The following is a 21,654-nucleotide window of genomic DNA, read 5'->3' on the forward strand; positions in this document are numbered from 1 at the left end:
GTCCTTTCACTTCTCCTGGCCACAGTTTCTTCATCTATAAAATGAGGGCATTATTAAAATCCCTTCCAACTTTATAATCCGATTATGCCTCCTTTGTTATGTTCTTTCACTCCCTCAGAATCTGAAAAAATCCTTCTAAAGTCGACTGAATTCAGTTTCCTGAGGTAATACCCAACCGAACCTGTTGTGAGAATAACACACAAAGCAGTTGCAGTCACGGAACCTGGAACATGGTTATGTGCTCTGTAAGTGTTAACTGTACTCTCTAACACTATTATTTTGCCCCACGAGAATGTAAGCCCCATGAGAGCAGGGATCCTGTCGGTCCTGTTCACTTGCTGTTGTCCTGAGCATCCGGACTGCTGTTCGCATACCTTGAATTGAATTAATAAATAGTGTAAGCGTCCTGCCCCTTCAAAGTTTCCTTGACGGCAAAATGGAGTCATTAAGATCCTTTCCAGTCCTACGACCTTAAGACTGCTGTCATATCCCTCGCCTTGCTTCTAGAGTTTGAAAGCCCCGGTGGAAGTCCGGACCACAGAATAACGCAAAACTTTGGAACGTACTTTGGAACGTCAGCCGTGAGTTCGGACCAGCCTCCGTTGCCTTGGCAGCTGCTACGCCCCGAGCTCTGGAGATCCTCGGCCCTGATTGGCTGGACCTCGGGCTCCTTCTACGGAAGCAGCCGCGGCCGCCATTGTGCGGCGCTAGTCCACTCAAAGGGTGTCAGCTGCGGCCCGCGCTTTGGGCTGTCGTCGTAGCTTCTTGGTCTCCTGTCCGCGGAGCCCGGCGGGACCGGGACTCCCGTCCGTGCCGGTGCGGGCGCCGGCATGTGGCTATGGGAGGAACAGGGGGGCCTCATGGGCCCCTTCTCCTTCCTGATGATGATGCTGCTGCTGGTGACGCGCAGTCCCTTCAGTGCCTGCCTCTTCACCGGCAGCCTCTACCTCCTGCTGCGCCTCTTCAGCTTTGAGCCGGTGCCCTCCCGCAGGGCCATGCAGGTGCTGAAGCCCCGGGACCGCGTCTCCGCCATCGCCCACCGCGGCGGCAGCCACGACGCGCCCGAGAACACGCTAGCGGCCATTCGGCAGGTGAGTTCTCCACTCCTCCCGCCCCTGCGCGCCTCCTGGGAGCTTGGACTTCTGCCTGGCCTTCCGAAGGTTCCCCAGCCTTTTCAGGATAGCCTTACCATTTTCCCATTTGCCCACAAGGAATACATTCAAGTGGCCCTCGATCCCTCTGAATTACGGGAAATCTCCAGACTTCAAGTATTTATAGAACACTGCAAATACTTAACGTATTTGCTATGTGCCAGGTACTGAGGATGGTCATGAACAAGACAGAAAGGGTACCTGCTTTCACAGAGTTTGCATTGGAGTAGGGGAGACAGGTCTTAAACAAATAAACACATACATAAGGTACTTTAAGAAAGCGAAGAGTGCCATGAAGAAATAGGGTTACCGAATAAGGAATGTCGGGAGGGTCATTTTAGACAGAAATCCTGTCCGAAGAAGTGACCTTTGAACTGAGACCGGGATTATGAGGAGCCCGCCATGGATCTGGGGGAAAAGTGCTCCAGGAAAAGGGAACAGCAAGTGCAAAGGTCCTGAGGTGGGAATGATGTTGGAATTTTCATGTAACAGAATAGACAGTATATGGCCTGACTTCAAGGGACAAAACAGGGGCTGGTGTGTGAATGAAGTAGGAAATGTGGCCAGGTTAAGTAGAGCCTTGGTCAGTGTGGTTAGCTAACATATTCTAAATGGATCACCTTCACAGCGGCTGTCTTTACTTGTCCTCCAAATTATCCAGATCATCTCCTTATCACCTTTCCCCATGGTCAGACAACACAAGCAGCAGGACTTCTGATAATTTCTGCCTCCCCTTTTCACAAGGCTCTCTTGGCAGTCTCCGGACTTCATCATAATAACAGCTTGCATAATAAGAGAACTTTGCAGTTGTCTAGGCACTTTTGCATATGTGGAAATATATCTGATCCTCTCATTTCTCTGAAACATTATTTTAACAGTAAGTGGCTAGGAAAACTGGCTCAAACACACACAGCTCCTTTTGGAATTCAGCCTTCTGATTCCAAGTCCCAGTGCTCTTTGTCATAGATTAGAATATGTTCCAGGATGTAAAATTTGGACTGAATGTCCTTTCTTTGTCCAGCTAGGGACAGACAGTATTGTGTAATGAACAAGTTACTTAAGCGCTCTGTGTCCCAGTGAGAGTCACGGGTAGGATGTAGCAAGCAAGGCACCCTAGGGTACCGCTCCTCACTTTAGTCCCAGCCCTGACCTTAAGTTTCCTCATCTGTAAAGTGGGAATAATGTTAATATCCACCTAATCGGTTGTGATTCAATGAAATAGGCTACCTCACATTAAATGAGAAAGTATGTATGTGAAATACACATATACTTATAGTGTGTCATATCCTGTTGTGTTGCAAGGGAATTATAGCTAAACTCCATTCATGTCTTGTATGTTTAGGTTGAACATGTCTTTAATATATGTAATTATGATAAATAACATTGCGCCAAGCTGATTCCTGGTTTTAAGAGGAAATGAGATGTAATTTAGCTTGTTCAAATACAAGGTCATTATCAATGAACGTTTTAGCCGTGACAGAATTTCGCTGCAGAAGACAAGGTCACATCCTCCCTCTTGACTTCAAAAGAAATATGTAGTTTACTTCCTTCAAAGTTTGTTTTTTTGTCCTGTTCTTCTTCACTTTGCTTGTTTGCAGCTCATAATTTATATTCTTAAACATTCTATTATGTAAAAAGTCAGGGAAGACATTCTGACAGTGGTAGAATTTCTGGTAGATTATGGAATAGATAGAGAAGGAAAAACTTGAGAGCGGTGAAATGAATGCATTCCAAAAACAGAGTCACGATTATAAACAGTGACAGAAGCATGAAATCAAACCCACAGTCCACTCCACAGAGGGGCCAGAGTGCAGCTTTAAAAGTATAATTCAGATTATATCATGCCCATATTTAAAACCCTCCAGTGGTTTTTCTATTGCAATTAGGTAAAATCAAAACACCTTTCCATTTTGGACCTTTCTCAAAGCCCCAACTCTGTCTGTTTAAACCACCTTGGGTGTTTGTTAATGACGCTTTTGGCTTCATGTAATAGAGACTCTAACTTACAATATTTCAAACAATAAGGGGACTGTCTCACATAGCAAGAGGTGTGTGTGGGAGAGGTGACTTCCAGGGTGGTTTATTTAGCTCTTCACTTTGTGATTGTGGAGGACACCGTTTCTACTGATCTATCTGCTCTGCCACCTGCAGCATATTTACTAGCCCTCATTGTAGTTGCCAGGTGGCCATTGCAGCCCCAGGACTCACATCCTTACATATCAGCATCCAGCCTCAAGAAAAGGCTCTACTCCCTCTTCCATAAGTCTTTCCCAGAAGTCAGTCAGTCTCTCTCACCCTCTCTGACAGACGCACACGGAGGGGTTGGGAATAGTCCACTTACAGCAGAGGAGAAAGCTGAACACTGGGGAAAGAACAGCTCTCTACCAGCAGGGAAGAAGAAAGGGAGTAGATCTGGGTAGGCAATCAATACTTTGTGGCTCCTTCCTACCTTGGGCCTTTGTATTATATTTGCTATTTTTTCTACTTAGAAAACTCTTCCCCTGGATCTTTGTATTGTTGACTCCCTTTTATCACTAAGGTCTCAGCTCAAGTGTCATATTCTTAAAGAGGCCTTCCCTGATTGCCTTGTCTAGTGACCCCCACATGCCTGAACTTTCACATTACCCTCTATTTTCTTTTTCAAACATTTATCACTATCATAATACACGTAACATGTGTATAGTCTGTTTCTCCCCACTAAAGTGTAAGATCCGTGTTCCTTTTCTTTCTTGCTCACCACCCTCTCCTCACTGCTTAGAACAGTGCCTGATTCATAGTAGACACTCGATAAATATTTTTGGAAGAATTGTGATGTACAAATAGGCAATAAGCGCATCAGAAAAAATACTCAACATTATCAGCCATCAGAAAAATGCAATTCAAAACCACAGTGAAATACCACTTCATACCCACTAGGACAGCTATAATCAGAAAGACAGACAGAAGTATTGGCAAGATTATGCAGCAATTGGAACCTTCATACACTGATGGTGGGAAACTAGTCTGGTGGTTCCTCAAAAGGTTAAATATAGGACTTCCCTGGTGGTGCAGTGGTTAAGAATCCACCTGCCAACGCAGGAGACACGGGTTCGAGCCCTGGTCTGGGAAGATCGTGGAGCAACTAAGCCCATGTGCCACAACTACTGAGCCTGTGCTCTAGAGCCCGCAAGCCACAACTGCTGAAGCCCACCCGTCTAGAGCCCGTGCTCCACAACAAGAGAAGCCACCGCAATGAGAAGCCCGTGCTCTGCAACTAGAGCAAGCCCACGTGCAGCAGTGAGGACCCAACACAGCCAAAAATTAATTAATTAATTCTTTTTTTAGAGAAAGGTTAAATATAGAATTACCATCTGAAGCAGCAATTTCACTCCTAGGTATATACTCAAAAGAATTGAAAACATGCATCATGCAAAAACTTGAACAGGATTGTTCATAGCATTATTCATAATAGCCAAAAAGTGGAAACAACAGAAATGTCCATCAGCTGATGAAAGGATAAATAAAATGTGATATAGCCACACAATGGAATATTATTTAGCAAGAAAAATGAATGAAGTCCCCATACATGTTATAACATGAATGAACCTTGAAAACAACATGCTAAGTAAAAGAAGCTTGTCACAGAAGACTGCATATTATATAATTCTGTTAAATAAAATGTCTCGAATAGGCAAAACCATAGAGAAGGAAGTAGATTAGTAGTTGCCAGGGACTGGGAGGGTTGGAGAGAGAAGTGGGGACTGACTGCTAATGGGTATGGGGTTTCTTTTTGGGGTGATGGAGATGTTCAGAAAGCGATTGTAGTGATGGTTGCACAACTGCAAATATGCTGAAAACCATTGAATTGTGTACTTTAAATGGATGAATTTTATGGTATGTGGATAGTATGTCAAAAGCCATATAAGTATAATGACTTTATTAAAGCAGACACTTTTTAAATCAACTTTGTCAAAGTATAATTTACATACAATAAAAGATACATTTTCAGTATACAGTTTGATGAGTTTTGATAAATATTTACACCTGGGTAGCCACCACCTCAATCCATTTCCATCACCCTAGAATGTTCCTTTGTGTTCTCTTTGGAGTCAACCCCTACTCCTCCCTCTGCCCCAAGACAGTCATTGATCTGACTTCTATAACTATACTACACTATACTATTCTATTACTAAACTATTAGTATAGTTTCAAACTAACATCTTAAGTAAAATTTTAATAAATTACAGTATTTACGTAGACTAGTTTATGTGAAGTGTGTACGTTTAGAAGAAAAATACTATTATAAGAAACTTCTTGAAATAAGAGTATAAAGTATATACTAATATGTGAATCAGATTCAGGGGTTTATCTTTTTGCCTCTACATAAAAGTATTGGGAAAGAAAGTTGAATGCAGGCATTAGAAGATCTGGTCTAAGAAGCTCTAGTATGGTGAGCTTTTATAGCACTTTTGTTTTGGGCCTTAATAAACTACACAGAAAAGACAAATAAATGAACTCATTACCTTTAGTATTCTTGCTAAAATACAGTGTCTCACCATTGTTATTTTTTGTTTTGTAGCCAAGTAACAATGGCCCTAGTGGATAAAAGTATAATTGAACCGAATTACTAGCCTCAAGGAATAAGGTTAACATTTGTATTACGGTGAGAGAGATGCACTGTGAATACTGGAAATGTGATCTTGTTTTATGTTATAAAATATATAACCCATGTTGATTTACCAGTGCATTATTAAACTTAGGAAAGATATACCTTTTTTTTTTTTTTTTTTTTTTTTTTGGCTGTGTTGGGTCTTCATTTCTGTGCAAGGGCTTTCTCTAGTTGAGGCGAGCGGGGGCCACTCTTCATCGCGGTGCGCGGGCCTCTCACTATCGCGGCCTCTCTTGTTGCGGAGCACAGGCTCCAGATGCGCAGGCTCAGTTGTTGTGGCTCACGGACCTAGTTGCTCCGCGGCATGTGGGATCTTCCCAGACCAGGGCTCGAACCCGCGTCCCCCGCATTAGCAGGCAGACTCTCAACCACTGTGCCACCAGGGAAGCCCCCAAGATATACCTTTTAATCTTATAAAAAGATGTACCTTTTAATCAGTGTAGATGTAAGCATTACATCTTATGTAATGACTTTTTCACTGAGGCATAAGTGTTTTTCTAGTCATCATAATAGCTTATATTGAGTGCCACCTCTGAGCCAGGCACCAAGCTTGGTGATTTACATACATTATTTCTAAATCCTCACAACTCTTAAGATCATTAAAGAAGCATCATCATAAAAATGATGAAACGGAGGCTAGAGTAATATTTGTAATTAGATGACATAGCCAGTTAGTGATGGAATTGGAATTTTTAGAGGGGGAAATCTTGGTCATATATGTGAAAATCAAACTTTGAAGCCTAGAAGAAAATAGTTGTTTATAAGTGGGGGTAAGAAAGGATTTAAATAAGATAGACAAATCTCCACCTATAAAGGACATAATTAATAAATTTGACTATTTTACAGTTAAAAGCATGTTAAAAAACAACAATGGCTAATGTTGATTGAATGCTTACTGTGCACTAGTACAGTGCTGTATGTTGTTTATGGGTACCTGATGTGTAGTAAATATATAAAGACCTGTAAGGGAATGATATAGAAATTATGCATGTCCACTTGGCAGTTGCCTCTGGAGAAGAAGGGGGGAGGATTTTAGCTGTATCTGTAGTGTGATAGTAAAGTCATGTGGTTAAGAGTGTAGCCTCTACCACATCCTAGTTTGTGTAACCCTGAGCAAGTTTCTTAATCTCTCTCAGTTTCCTCATCTGAAAATGAACATGTTAATAGTACCTCCTGAAGGGTTGTGAGGATCAAATGAGTTAATACATTTCAAGCAGTTAGAATAGTGCCTGACAAATATAAAAGGCAATAAATAATATAGCTATTATTGTTTTAGGGCAGCAAGAGATTGAAGCAAATATGGCAAAATGTTAACATCCGTTAAGTCTTTTTTTTCCTGTATACTACTATGTATGTTTGCAATGTATGTTTGCATAATTTTAAAAAAATTTAACTTTAAAGTCTTGATCATAATGAGTGTTTCACGTCTTCATTGTGACAAAGAAGCCAAGGAAGCAAATGTTGGATAGTGTGTCTCAGAGGAGCATGGCCCCTCAAACTTTATGTTCATGTTCTCTTTTTAGATAAATTCTTGTGTGCCTTATCGGGCTTACCAACTTGTTGGCCAACAGCCAGTGCTGCTCACATAAACAAAATCTAGTGTCCTCTAGAAGCAGTCTTGGTGTTTCTGCTCTAGAGGATGGAATTAAACCAGCAAAAACCTGACTCGTCCTGTTTATACCAAGGTAGTGCAATATCCAACTAATCAACAAACACAGGGGAATCATCGGAGATACTGCACCAAAGAGAGTGTAGGTAAACAGTGAAATGTGACTAAATATTTGTAATTGTAAGCCATTAATGGTCTGTATAGTTAAAGTAACCAGAGAAAACAAATTCCAGAAGTCTCCCCATCTGCCACTCTGAGAGTGAGAAAAGTGGGGAAATTGAAGTTTGTAAGGAATCCATAAGTGTGGACACTGAAGTAAGGTTAACATCCATGAAAAAGAGAAATAGGTTGGGTTGCTCTTTGATATAGGAAGGGAATAGAATCAGTAAGAGAAACTGTCTACTTAGCCAGCCCTGTTGGTCATCTTTAGTGTTTAGATTGCAAAATGACATCTGTGGCCACTTGACATTAATATCGTTGGTTTTTTTGTTAAGGCAGCTAAGAATGGAGCGGCAGGCGTGGAGTTGGACCTTGAGTTTACTTCTGATGGGATTCCTGTCTTAATGCATGATAGCACAGTAGATAGGACAACTGATGGCACCGGTCGATTGTGTGATTTGACATTTGAACAAATTAGGAAGCTTAATCCTGCAGCAAATCACAGATTAAGGTAAGTGGTGTATTGTCACCTAAACATATCTTTCAACTTGTGTTGGAGATCACAGAAAGACACTAGCACCTTCTAATTACATCTTCTGCTCCAGAAGCGTTGTTTTGCTGTTTTGTTTTCAGCTGTATACAGGTTTCCCAAGTAATGGGCAGGTGCCAGGAACGACAGAAATATGGCATGAATATTTTTTATCTTTTCCCACTGAGGCCAAATTTGGCTTCAGAATTATTCTCAAGACAATACTCTAATGTGACAGTTACTTTGTACTGTCATATAAATTTATATATGTATGTGTGGTGTGTGTATGTGTGTGTGTGTGTGTGTGTATGTGTATCAGAGCTAATCGTATAAGATGTTCCAGAAGAAAAGGGTTCTATGATCAAATAAGATCAAACTCTATACTTTAGATGTTCCCCTTGGGGATAAACAGTTCACGTCAATCAATTCTTGCCTTTAACTTAGTGTTTCTAAAATGTATATGACCACAGAACCCATGCCCTTCCCACCATTAACAACTGTAGACACCTTGGAATTGGTATCTGGGTTATATACTTCGGAACGTGGTTATTTAAATCCCTCTCCTCGGGCCTCCCTGGTGGCGCAGTGGTTGGGAGTCCGCCTGCCGATGCAGGGGATACGGGTTCGTGCCCCGGTCTGGGAGGATCCCATATGCCGCGGAGCGGCTGGGCCCGTGAGCCGTGGCCGCTGAGCCTGTGCGTCCGGAGCCTGTGCTCCGCAGTGGGAGAGGCCACAACAGTGAGAGGCCCGCGTACAGCAAAAAAAAAAAAAATAAATAAAAAAAATAAATCCCTCTCCTCTTGTCTTTGTAATACCGAAAAATGTGTTCTTATTGTAATTCATGTCGTATCAATTCTCTGGTCAATTTATTTGACCCAGTGATTAAACTGTAGACCTCCCTAAAAGATGATTCAGACTTTATTTTCCTAGGAACTGAAAGAAATTAAAAGTCAGCCAAAGGAAGTCATACTTTAGAAAGAATATTGATAACACTTGAAAGTTCTGAGTCCAAGCTGCTGGAATTGCTCTCTGCTGTTACAGATATTTCATTGCTCAGCTGTAGGCAAGGGGAAGGCTGGTTTTAATATTACAGTGACATTGTAGCTAATAAGATGTCAAATCAGAGTCAACACTTAATGCAAAAAATGCTTAGGGTCAGCATCACCCTTAAAATACTTTAAGAAGGCATGGTATTGGAGCCAATATACCATCTTAATGTCTTTAATCCAAGCAGTCTTTGTTCCATAGTTGAAAGGTTGCATTTTCTTTGCTTAAATACCAAATAATTGGCTTGTGTTTAGAGACCATGTTGTTGGAAAAGAAGGAAAACTTTCTGTCAGTGGGGTAAAATGCTCATCCTGAGAGGGGAGCATGGCAACTAAGACTAGCCAGAGGAATAGCAAATTCATGTCTCTGATTCCCAGGGAATAGTCACTGAATAGAGTGGCTGGCAGAATTTGCTGTACTATTTATCTTTATCTTTTTTAAAACCAGTATCTTACAGTTGAATTAATACCGTTGAATTAGCATAAGTTAAATCATGTAGAGTGAAATTTTGTTATTTGAGAAAAGCTGATTTCTTATGTGTCAGGCACTTAACTTTCCTTTTCTTTTTCAGAAACTTATGTATTAGAAAATTATTTATTTTAACCAGTTTCACTTAAATACACAACCATACAGTTAACAGATGTATATATAGCTAGGAATTTCTCCTGCATAAGGTTTTATTAGGGAAAGTACAATCTTAAGTCTCTGAGTTCTCCAAAGATGGCATAGACTCTGCCCTTTAGTGAGTAGAGTTACTAATTATATTATAAATCAAGTGACTGCCTAAAAAATAAATGATTTTTGTTGTTGCTGTTCTGTGGCCAAGAATATCTTTAATTTGGTTTAAAAACATATTATCCTTGGACTTTGGTATGGTTGGAGAAAGGAAGTTGGGGAAAACGCTCTTTTCCTTTGGTTGGGAGACATTTTTCAAATGTCTGTTTCACCAAACTTTTATCTTTTCCTTGTTCCTACAATGTACTATTCCTTTTCCCTCTCTTATAGGAATGATTTCCCTGATGAAAAGATTCCTACCCTGAGCGAAGCTGTTGCAGAGTGCCTAAACCGTAACCTCACAATCTTCTTTGATGTCAAAGGCCATGCAAATATGGTACAGTTTATACCATAGACTGCACTTTGGGAAAGACAGCTTTATTTAAGTGCTAGTTTGTTCCAAAATTAACTATATATTTTATTTTTTATATTCTTAAATAATTTTTACAAATTATATTTGCTTAATGGAAGTTTACAGTGCAAAAATCCACATCTTCAAGGAAACAGTAAATTATGGTTAACCTTTTAACCTTTGATGGAACCATTTAACAATCCCCAATATTCGACAACTAGCACAAAATAGAAGAGTCAGGTTTCTTTTATTTGCATGAAACATTTACAAAAGATATTAAATGAACAGTAAAGAGGCACTTCTTGAACAGAACACTTAAGTAACCTCATAAAAAGGGCTCCAGGAGTTGGACACAAGACCAGTTACATCTGGCTGATAAGAGTCTTAGACAACTCTGGACTGAATTTAAAGAAAACTCCTATATTTAAAGCTTCTGATAGCTAAGAGGATATTTGTCTTCTACAAGGATTTATGCCTTTCGTATGATTTCTATCCCTTACGTATAGTTTTCTTATTCTATGACTTGAGTAATTATACTTTTATTTATTATAATTTCTTAAAATATGTATTACATTCTTAAATAAGATTTTGCTTAAATTTTAGAATACATACTTTTACTCATAAAAACACATTATTGCAGTGGAAATCAATGGTAAAATATGGTTCAGATTACATTTGTTCTCATAACCAGCTTTTCAAGTACAAATACATCTTTCAAGTACAAATGTAGTTGTACAACTTGGGTATTTTCCCCCAGCAATAATTATAATCAGTAATGGCCATCTACTGATGGAGAGTTCTGATGATACCAACTTTTTTTTTATTTCGGTTTTTTTTTTTTTTCGGTGGTACGCAGGCCTCTCATTGTTGTGGCCTCTCCCGTTGCGGAGCACAGGCTCCGGACGTGCAGGCTCAGCGGCCATGGCTCACGGGCCCAGCCGCTCCGCGGCATGTGGGGTCCTCCCGGACCAGGGCACGAACCCGTGTCCCCTACATCGGTAGGCGGACTCTCAACCACTGTGCTACCAGGGAAGCCCCCAACTTTTTTTTTTAATAAGCCCAGGATATTGTTGAAACCAGTTGTTAAAACCTGAAATATGAGCCTCTAACTTAAGTACAATAAACTCCCATTTTTGAAGAAAGAGGAGAATGGTGCTCTGGCTAATTTATTATTCTGGTAAACTGATAGTTCTATATGTCTGGGTTTTCCAGTCAGTCTGCATCAGAATCACCAGGAATACATATTAAAAATCCAGATTCCACCCAGAGATTAAATCTTAAAAATGGCCAGGGTCATGGGGTCAAGGAACAAGATTTTTAATGAGCACCTCGGGTTTTATTGATGATAACGGCCCATGTTTCGGAACCCTGATAGGCCCTACATTTCACCCATGGTGTACTGACCTTCATGATTATTTTCTTAGAATAAAGAGGGGTGAGGGAGGAGAAGAAAAAATTTTTTTTCCAGCTCTTTGAGCTTTCTGGTTAGGTGCTCACAGCTGGTTTGGGCAGCATTGGGCAGAACATAGTGATCTAATTCACCAAAATGGCAGCATAGAGACTTCACTGGTTGCACAGTGGTTAGGAATCCGCCTGTCAATCAGGGGACACGGGTTCGAGCTCTAGTCTAAGAAGATCCCACATGCCACGGAACAACTAAGCCCATGCACCACAACTACTGAGCCTGCGCTCTAGAGCCTGCGAGCCACAACTACTGAGCCCGCATGCCACAACTACTGAAGCTGGCATGCCTAGAGCCCATGCTCTGCAGCAAAGAGAAGCCACCGCAGTGAGAAGTCCATGCACTGCAATGAAGAGTAGCTCCCACTTGCCGCAACTAGAGAAAGCCCGTGCACAGCAACGAAAACCCAGTGCAGCCAAAATAATTAATTAATTAATTAATTAATTTTTAAAATTGGAGTATAAAGGAACAAGTTTTGGCATTAAATTGGAGACGATAGAGTACAGGAGCCAAGATCTCGGGCTTTGGAGATTGTGGTTAAACTCTCACCTACTACAGTGTAACTTTAACCTTGAAAAGCTTCTGTTTCCTTATGGGCAAAATGGGAACAATGTAAGAAATGACCACATAGGGTTGTTGTGAGAATCAGATGAAGAATGTAGATGAAGCATCACACATGGTGCATGTTAGTTCACAGCAAGAAAACGACTTTGGCTCTATAGCTCACACTCTGATATTAGTGAAGGGAAGCATGACATGAATAATTTCTATGTTCTTTTTTATTTTGGGGAATGCATTTAGTTGCTTATATTTGGTTATAGGTTATGTGTGACTTTCCAAAAATTAGGGGTATTTCAAGAATTATGATGTAGCAACATTACATTCCACCTAACCTCTGGTCATCTCTGTTGTTAGCTGCTGCTGTTGCTCAGTGGCCAAATCTGTTAATTCACTAGCGGTTACAAAATATCAGTATTTTAATTCTATCACTTCTTCATTTGGTAGCTGGTCCACCGCAAAAAGAAACTTCTGCTCTTCTTGGGAAGAGTTGGGAGACTCTTCCCAGTTTCTCCCTTGTCCCATTGCTTCTCCCTCCGTTTTGACGATGGATGACGTTTCCTCTTAGTCGCCTAGACTGAGAAAATCTACCCTTTCTAGTTTGCAGACTGGTTGACTCCCACTTCAGCTAGGAAAGGCAGAGGGAGATAGAGTTGTGGGTATAAAAGGACCTATCCTAGTGGCTAAACTAGAGTATAAGGAAAAGATTTTAAAATTTTGCTTCCAACCTCCACTGGCCTGTAGTCTGCCATACTTTTCCAAAGTATGACAAAAGGAGGTGAGCCTCTCAACAAAATAGTAAAGCAGCAGTACCCCAGCTTCTTCCTTATCTGCTGATGTGAGTTTAAAATGCATCCTAGTGGATAATGCAACCTACCAATACTCCTTTGCACATCCCCATATATTAGTAAACTTCTGATTTACTTAATAGAGTTGTACTTATATATAGTAGTTACTGGTTGGGACTACATTTTAATAGATTTTAAATACATGAATCTCTTTTACAGGCTACTGATGCTCTAAAGAAAGTATATATGGAGTTTCCTCAACTATACAATAATAGTATTGTCTGCTCTTTCTTGCCAGAAGTTATCTATAAGGTAAAATTCTGGATTTTTGTTGTATATAATATTATGTTAGTTGGTGGTAATAATAGCAATGGGCTAAATAAGCATAAGATAGATGCCAGTTAAACTGAACTGAATTAAGAAACTTCTCTTTTTTTTGAATTTTATTATTTTTTATACAGCTGGTTCTTATTAGTTATCTATTTTATACATATTAGTGTATAGATGTCAATCCCAGTCTCCCAATTCATCCCACCACCACCACCACCCACCCCGCCCCCTTTCCCCCTTTGGTGTCCATACGTTTGTTCTCTACATCTGTGAAGAGACTCCTCTTTTTTTTTTTTTTTTTTTTGCGGTACGCGAGCCTCTCACCGCTGTGGCCTCTCCCATTGCGGAGCACAGGATCCGGACGCGCAGGCTCAGCGGCCATGGCTCACGGGCCCAGCCGCTCCATGGCATGCGGGACCCTCCTGGACTGGGGCACGAACCTGCGTCCCCTGCATTGGCAGGCGGACTCCCAACCACCGCGCCACCAGGGAAGCCGAGACTCCTCTTTTAAATTAACAAAAATTCAGTAAGGGGAAAGTACTCGTACGCTGTTTTAAAATACCATGATTCCTTTTTAGCTCCTTCTTTCATGTTGTTTATAGGCTCATTCAGATTACTTTGGGAACATTCTCAGAACAGAATTAATTATATATTTCTGTGTCTCACTAAGTAACAGCAGAATATACCTTTTTTAAAAATAAGTCTTATAATTTAAAATACGCATGATTTGAAATATGCAAATACATAGATACTACAGCAAGCCCTCCTTTAACCATAATCCAGCTTGTTTCATCCATAACCCCATTTATCCCCAGAGTTATTTTTTTTTTAGTAGATCTTTATTGGAGTATAATTGCTTCACAATACTATGTTAGTTTCTGTTGCACAACAAAGCGAATCAGCCATATGCATACACATGTCCCCATATCCCCTCCCTCTTGAGCCTCCCTCCCATCCTCCCTATCCCACCCCTCTAGGTCATTTCAAAACACCAAGGCAATCTCCCTGTGCTATGCTGCTGCTTCCCACCAGCCAACTATTTTACATTCGGTAGGGTATATATATCAATGCTACTCTCACTTCACCCCAGCTTTGCCCTCCCACCCCATGTCCTCAAGTCCGTTCTCTACGTCTACCTCTTTATTCCTGCCCTGCAACTAGGTTCATCAGTACCTTTTTTTTAATTCCATTTATGTGCATTGGCATACGGTATTTGTTTTTCTCTTTCTGATTTATTCACTCTGTATGACAGACTCTAGGTCCATCCACCTCACTACAAATAACTCAATTGCATTTCTTTTTTATGGCTGAGTAATATTCCATTGTATATATGTGCCACATCTTCTTTATCCATTCATCTGTCGATGGACATTTAGGTTGGTTCCATGTCCTGGCTATTGTAAATAGAGCTGCAACGAACATTGTGGTACATGACTCTTTTAAAATTATGGTTTTCTCAGGGTATATGAGAAATCTCTCAGTAGTGAGAGGTTTATTGATTTATTGATTTGCGTCCTCTCCCTTTTTTTCTTGATGAGTCTGGCTAAGGGTTTATCCATCTTGTTTATCTTCTCAAAGAACAAGCTCTTAGTTTTATTGATCTTTGCTATTGTTTTCTTCATTTCTATTTCATTTATTTCTGCTCTGATCTTTATGATTTCTTTCCTTCTACTGACTTTGGATTTTCTTTGTTCTTCTTTCTCTAGTTGTTTTAAGTGTAGGGTTAGATTGTTTATTTGAGATTTTTCTTTTTTCTTGAAGTGAGATTAAATTGCTATAAAATTCCCTCTTAGAACTGCTTTTGCTGCCTCCCATAGGTTTTGGGTCATCATGTTTTCATTGTCATTTGTTTCTATGTATCTTTTTATTTCCTCTTTGATTTCTTCAGTGATCTCTTGGTTATTTAGTAGTACACTGTTTAGCCTCCATGTATTTGTGTTTTTTACAGTTTTTTTCCTGTAATTGATTTCCAGTCTCATAACATGGTGGTCAGAAAAGATGCTTGATACGATTTCAATTTTCTTAAATTTTCCAAGGCTTGATTTATGACCCAAGATGTGATCTATCCTGGAGAATGTTCCATGTGCACTTGAGAAGAAAGTGTATTCTGCCACTTTTGGGTGGAATGTTCTATAAATATCAGTTAGATCTATCTGGTCTATTGTTTCATTTAAAGTTTGTGTTTCCTTATTTATTTTCCGTTTGGATGATCTGTCCATTGGTGTAAGTGGGGTGTTACACCCTCCGCTGCTTGATCACCCTCTGCTACTCTCCCCTCCTCCTGGAAGGCCCCTCCTGCCTACCTCTCCTGATCTCCCCAGCCTCAGGGGCGCAGATCCTGTCTGGCCTCCACTTCTCCTCCCCTCTCAGTCCCCCTACATCCTACCGGTTCACTTTGGGGTTCCTTCCGTCTCCTTGGGCGTCAGAGTTCCCCACCAGCAGCCGGCAGGCACCCTCGTTGTGGGGAGAAGCTAACTCCGCGTCTTCCCACACCGCCATCTTGACTCTGCCTCCTCCCCAGGGTTATTTTGAAGCAGATTCCAGATATCATATCATTTTATCCATGAAAATTACATTAAGTATCTTTAAAAAGTGATTCTTTTTTTTTAACATAACCACAATACCATTATCCCATCTAAAACCACTAACAAGAAGTCCTTAAGATCATCAAATATCCAGTGTAAAAATCCCCCTTGTCATGTATTTATTGAAGAAATCAGGTTGTTTTGTAGAGTTTATTTAACAAAGTCTGGATTTTGCTAATTATGCCATGGTACAATTTAACACATTCATCTCCTCTGTATATTTCCTATAAATTGGTAGTGAGAGCTGAAGGCTTGATCAGATTAGGTTCAATTATTCTTGGCAAGATAATTTCTTAGGCAAGGGTCTTCTTCCATCAGGGGGCGCATAATGTCGGGTTGTCTCGTCATGTTGTCAGCAGCTGTTATTGATGCCAGTGGCCGGCTCTGGCAATTTACTAGGGGTTTTATTTTTATTTTTAATATTTATTTATTTATTTATCTATTTATTTATTTGGCTGCACCGGGTCTTAGTTGCAGCACACGGGATCTTTAGTTGCGGCACATGGGATTGAGTTCCCTGACCAGGGATCAAACCCGGGCCCCCTGCATTGGGAATGTGGAGTCTTAGCCACTGGACCACCAGGGAAGTCCCTACTAGGGGTTTTAAAGTGTCAATATTTTAAGTCTATCATTTCTTGTTTATGCATTACCTAGATGGAATACTTCTATAAAGAGGATCTCTCATCTACTATTTAGCTACCCAATAGGCAAATAAATGCTTAATCCTGTCCTTTATTTACCAGTTTCCAAAATAATGAGTTGGTCCTTCAACAGTGACCAACACAGCATGTATTTAAAATTTTGGAGTAAGGGTGGAGCCTACTGGGATATAAACTGTCATTGAGATGAATAGTGTCCTAGGGCTTCTAGACATTTGGATGAGTGTTTCCCAAACTTCCTTGACCAGAGGCCTTTAAAATGTGTGATACCTTTTCCAGAGGACCATAGAGCACAGACTAAGAGAATTCAATCCATATCCCCCATTTGTCCTTTGCTCTGTCCTCGTCCCTGCCCCCACTTCTCTCCCTTCTCACCCCATTTCCCTGCCCCCCACAACTTTTTTTCAGCCATTTTCTCTAAAAAGGATCAAAAACTAACCAGCCCATCTTGAAATGATCATGGTTCCATCTTCACTGTGTTCTAATTATCTCTGGCCATAATTTAAATCAATATCCAATTGAAAGTTACTCTTTGTGACATTATTAAAATTTGACCCTGAGGTTATAATGTTCTCATTTTAAAGATAGTATTTGCAGTTCTTTTAGGATTGTGGAGGAAGTGTTCTCATTTATACTATATATTAAATGCTTTACATTCAACACATTATTTTCTCAAAGGGTTTATGATGGCGTATTTATTTAGTAGACATGGGGGGCAGCATACCTCCTTGTACAGACTGAGTACATTGGCTAAATCTAACGAACAAATGAGAAGTATTGGCCTTAAGATATGATAATTGCTTTATTTTCCAAAATTCCTTTCAGATGAGACAAGCAGATCAGAATGTAGTAACAGCTTTAATTCACAGACCTTGGAGCCTTAGCCATACAGGAGATGGGAAACCACGCTTTGATACTTTGTGGAAACAGTCCATGTTTGTGGCATTGGACATTTTGCTCGATTGGAGTATGCATAATATCTTGTGGTACTTGTGTGGAATTTCAGCTTTCCTCATACAAAAGGATTTTGTATCTCCGTAAGTTGGAAGATTTTTTTTATCTTCTCCTGATACATTTCCTGAATGTTCTTCTTGAAAAGGGAGGATTAACAGTGGACACCTGGATTGGTTCCCACCCACGAAGCCCACCATGCCTTTATTAAGTTGAAATGCCACTAGCTTCTTAGGTGGGAAGAGTTTAGGCATATTTCACTGTTTCCAAAACAAGTTGATCAAATATTCTTGGGTTTTAATGCATTTTAAAGAAAAAATAAACGTGCCAAACTATGACAGCAGAGACAGAGACAGAGAGATTGTATTTCCTTGTGATTGGCTCCCTTTAAAAACCAACATAGGATCCAGGGCAGAACCACAATGAAGATGTCTTGTGGGCACCTACCTCATCTATCCCAACTTTCCTCCTGCTCTCCTGTATATTACAGGCTCTAATCCATTGCTCCCAGGAAACTTTCTGTTCCCTAACCTGCTAGCAATCTCTGAATATTTATTTTGGCAATTTTATAGCTGTGTATTTCAGGTGGTTACAGTTGTAAGTTTCATATTATTTCAGGCATGTGTGCATTCAGTTCAATATTTGTTGTATGCCTGCAGTATTGCAAGGTACTGTATTAAGAAGTTGAAGATGCTGTGGTAAAGAAAGAAAGCCACAGTCTGCCCTCATGTAGTTTATAGTCAAGTGGAAGAGATAGATGCTAATCAAATAAAGATCCAATAAACATAAAATTAGAGCTAAGATAAATGCTGTGTAAGAGAGAACAGTGCACATACGCTGTTTAATTTGTCCTAGTCAAGGGAGTCAGGGAAAACATCCCGAAGGAAGTAACAGCTGAGCTAAGATCTGAAGGGTGTGTAGGAAATGAGGGGATTGGGGGTGGAGGTCCGAGTCAGAGGGGAAGACACGTGCAAAAGTGCTGTGGCAGGAAGGAGCCTGGTTCTTTCAAGAAACTGCAGGAAAAATCAGTACACACACAGTACAGCACAGAAAAGAAAGGGGGGGAGTGTGGTGTAAGATGAGGCCAAAGAGACAGGTGGGACTAGGCTAGGTACAGCCTCCGGTAGGGGTTCGGGGTGGGGGGGTCTTCAGCAAGTGGCTGAAGCGTTGAAAGCCGCAGTGCCGTGGAGGAGGTGCTTATGCTTGGTTTAGAACACCCTCTGGCTGCAGTGCGGAGGCCAGTTAAGAGGCTCCTTCTGGGAGCTGTTAGTACTCAGCGAACACCATATTTAGTGACCATTGTAGATTCCTGAGACAATTGGCATTATTCTAACAAGGTTGGTTTTTCCTCTTTCTCCAGGGACTACTTGAAGAAGTGGTCAGCTAAAGGCATTCAGGTTGTTGCTTGGACTGTTAATACTTTTGATGAAAAAAGTTACTATGAATCCCATCTTGGTTCCAGCTATATCACGGACAGCATGTTGGAAGACTGCACACCTCACTTCTAGACTTTTCCCCCAGGGAGGAAACACAGGTACAGAAACTGCCTGCTGGCCTCATGGAGGAATATCAATATACCCAAGCCCCTGGGGGATCAGGTGGCTCACACAAGTAGTAGCTGGTAACTGGGTATTTACCTGAACCAAAGCAAAACCCAGTGTTGCTCCTATGCTCCATGGAATGCCTGAGTTCAAAACCTATGCTCTTGAAAGTCTGGGTCTGCAAAAAGGCACAACACTCCTGCCCCGACCTAGCTGAGGCACACACTGAAACCCAGTGAAGATAAGCACAGATTGAACTGTGCAATTTGGGGGTGCAGATGCAAATGCACGGGAAATGCACGATCACTCAGAGCTGACGTTCTAAAACCTGACCCACTTACAGAATTTTACTTATTTAAAATATTTGTATCCAGCTATGTTATCAATGTACTGTAGATATCAAACTTGTGACCATACTAATAAAATCATTAAAAGGAGCACTAAGGGAAAACCATGTACCAAGCATCATATCTTAAGACATAAAGAATTTAAGGGAGCTGCTGTTTCCAATCCAGTGGCCAGGGCCCCTGGTGAGACGTTGGTGTGAAGCAAAGAAAATGGTAAGGAGGTCTTGCTATCAGTCTGAGGGATTGTTTATGGTATCTAGAAATAAGAGCTACAAACCACTAGGGGGCAGAGTTGTAGCCTTTCAAGCTGCTCTGCAGCAGATGATCACAGACAGTTAGAACTGGAAGAAACTTCCGGGAACATCTAGGCTTAGCCTCATTTTACAAATGAGAAAATTAAAATCTGTGGAAGGGAAGGGTCTTCCCAGAAATGACAGCTGTGACATAGATCCTGATCTCATGATAAAATTTCTTGTTTACTATTTACCAGGAACTTCAGTGGTTTATTTATGCATTATTTTAATTAACCCTCATTTATTTATGCATTATTTTAATTAAAATCTTACAGAGATATTAATCTCTTTTTACTGATAAGGAAACCGAGGTGCTGCAAGGTTAAAGTCACTTACCCAAGGTCTCAACGTCCTTGGTGTAACTGGTATTCAAGTCCAGGTCAGTCGGTTCAGAGAACCACTCAGCTTGTCTGCCTTTATAACGTAGAGCCCTTGATTCCCAGCTCTGCTCTTTCCCATGTGAGCTTCCAGGGGTCTTATTGTGAACTTAAGTGGCATCATTTAAAATGAAGTTGAGTCTTCAGAAAATTGCAAAGCTCGCTGTCTCCTCTAGCTGCCCCCCACCCCCACCATTCAGCCCTATCTGGCCTTATCACAGGCCCACAGCTTAGTCATGACTTCCCTCCTGAATCCTCATGGGTCACCGAGCTCGGTCACCAGCCCACACAGCTGGATGGTGGTGAGAAGCAGACTGATTTTTGCTATAGTTGGTGTTGACAGGAGGACAATGAATGAGGCTTGGGATGTTTACAAATGAATTTTCTTGAATTTTAAAATTAACAGCAGAACAGAGATTCAGTGAATGGAACAGATATCTAAACTGCATGACTTCCATGCCACGTTATGACTAGAGTGACAAGAGGAAGAGAAAGGGACCAAAGAAAACATCTGAGGACTGAATTCCCCCTTTGGCTTACCTGCAGAGGCTATACAGCAACTGACAGGGAAGAAATTCTCTCGGGGGCAGCACAGAGTTCACAACATCCCTTCTGTGGTGTGAAGACCTTTTGAGAGCCAGAAGTTCTCTGTCTCTTGACCTTTGTCCCAAATCCGTATTGCACTTGACTCAGCCAGGCCCAATTAAGGATTGAGATCCTATGCTAAGGTGGTCGTGGGCCTTGAAGAATGGAGAATTCAGATGAAGAAAGAAGGTGTTAATTACTTACTTGGAAGGTTTAGTAAAGGGGTTAAAAACAGGATTTTTTTTTTTTTTTGGCTGCATTGGGTCTTCTTTGCTGCGCGCGGGCTTTCTCTAGTTGTGGTGAGCTGGGGCTACTTGGCTACTCTTCATTGCAGTGCGCAGGCTTCTCATTGTGGCGGCTTCTCTTCTTGTGGAGCACGGATTTCAGTAGTTGCAGCACACAGGCTCAGTAGTTGTGGCTCGCGGGCTCTAGAGTGCAGGCTCAGTAGTTGTGGCACACGGGCTTAGTTGTTCCACGGCATGTGGGATCTTCCCGGACCAGGGCTTGAACCCGTGTCCCCTGCATTGGTAGGAGGATTCTTAACCACTGCGCCACCAGGGAAGTCCCAACAACAGGATTTGACATCAGAAAAAGTTAAATCTGAATTCCTAATCTCTAGCTATATGACCTTGGGCAAGTCATATAGCTAGTGTCTTGAATTCATCTCTAAAATAGGGGCAGTATTAGTACCACGGCAGGGGTAGTTGTGATTAAAGGAAAGAGTGCATGTAAAATGCTTGTTAATAACTAAGATTTATGGGCTGCCTACCATGTACTGGACACTGTTTCAAATGCTTTCTATGTGTTTACTCTGCTACAACACCATGAGGTCAAGGTACCATTATAATCCCATTTTACAGTGAAGGAAACCAAAGCCCAAGGAAGTTAAGTAACTTACCTAAACAGTCA

The 21,654-nt window shown here is 41.1% G+C and overlaps 1 protein-coding gene across 4 annotated transcripts; it reads left to right on the forward strand.

Annotated features, from left to right (window-relative positions):
- The first annotated feature begins 670 nt into the window (after positions 1-670).
- Positions 671-21,217, forward strand: GDE1 (glycerophosphodiester phosphodiesterase 1). 4 transcript variants are annotated; one of them, XM_082643645.1, is made up of 7 exons: positions 671-1,091; positions 7,903-8,078; positions 10,149-10,254; positions 13,297-13,389; positions 17,477-17,688; positions 18,963-19,136; positions 20,567-21,217. In XM_082643645.1, exons 1-6 carry the CDS (start codon positions 831-833, stop codon positions 19,108-19,110), a joined length of 996 nt encoding a protein of 331 aa, XP_082499771.1. In that variant the 5' UTR covers positions 671-830; the 3' UTR covers positions 19,111-19,136; positions 20,567-21,217. The 4 variants fall into 4 exon arrangements, with proteins under 4 accessions (XP_082499771.1, XP_082499772.1, XP_082499770.1 ...); XM_082643646.1 differs by having other exon boundaries at positions 20,570-21,217; XM_082643644.1 differs by lacking the exon at positions 20,567-21,217 and having other exon boundaries at positions 18,963-19,983.
- Positions 21,218-21,654: the final 437 nt, after the last annotated feature.

Source organism: Mesoplodon mirus, assembly GCF_964341445.2.
Source record: "Mesoplodon mirus genome assembly, chromosome: 15".
In the NCBI taxonomy this organism is placed as follows: domain Eukaryota; kingdom Metazoa; phylum Chordata; class Mammalia; order Artiodactyla; family Ziphiidae; genus Mesoplodon; species Mesoplodon mirus.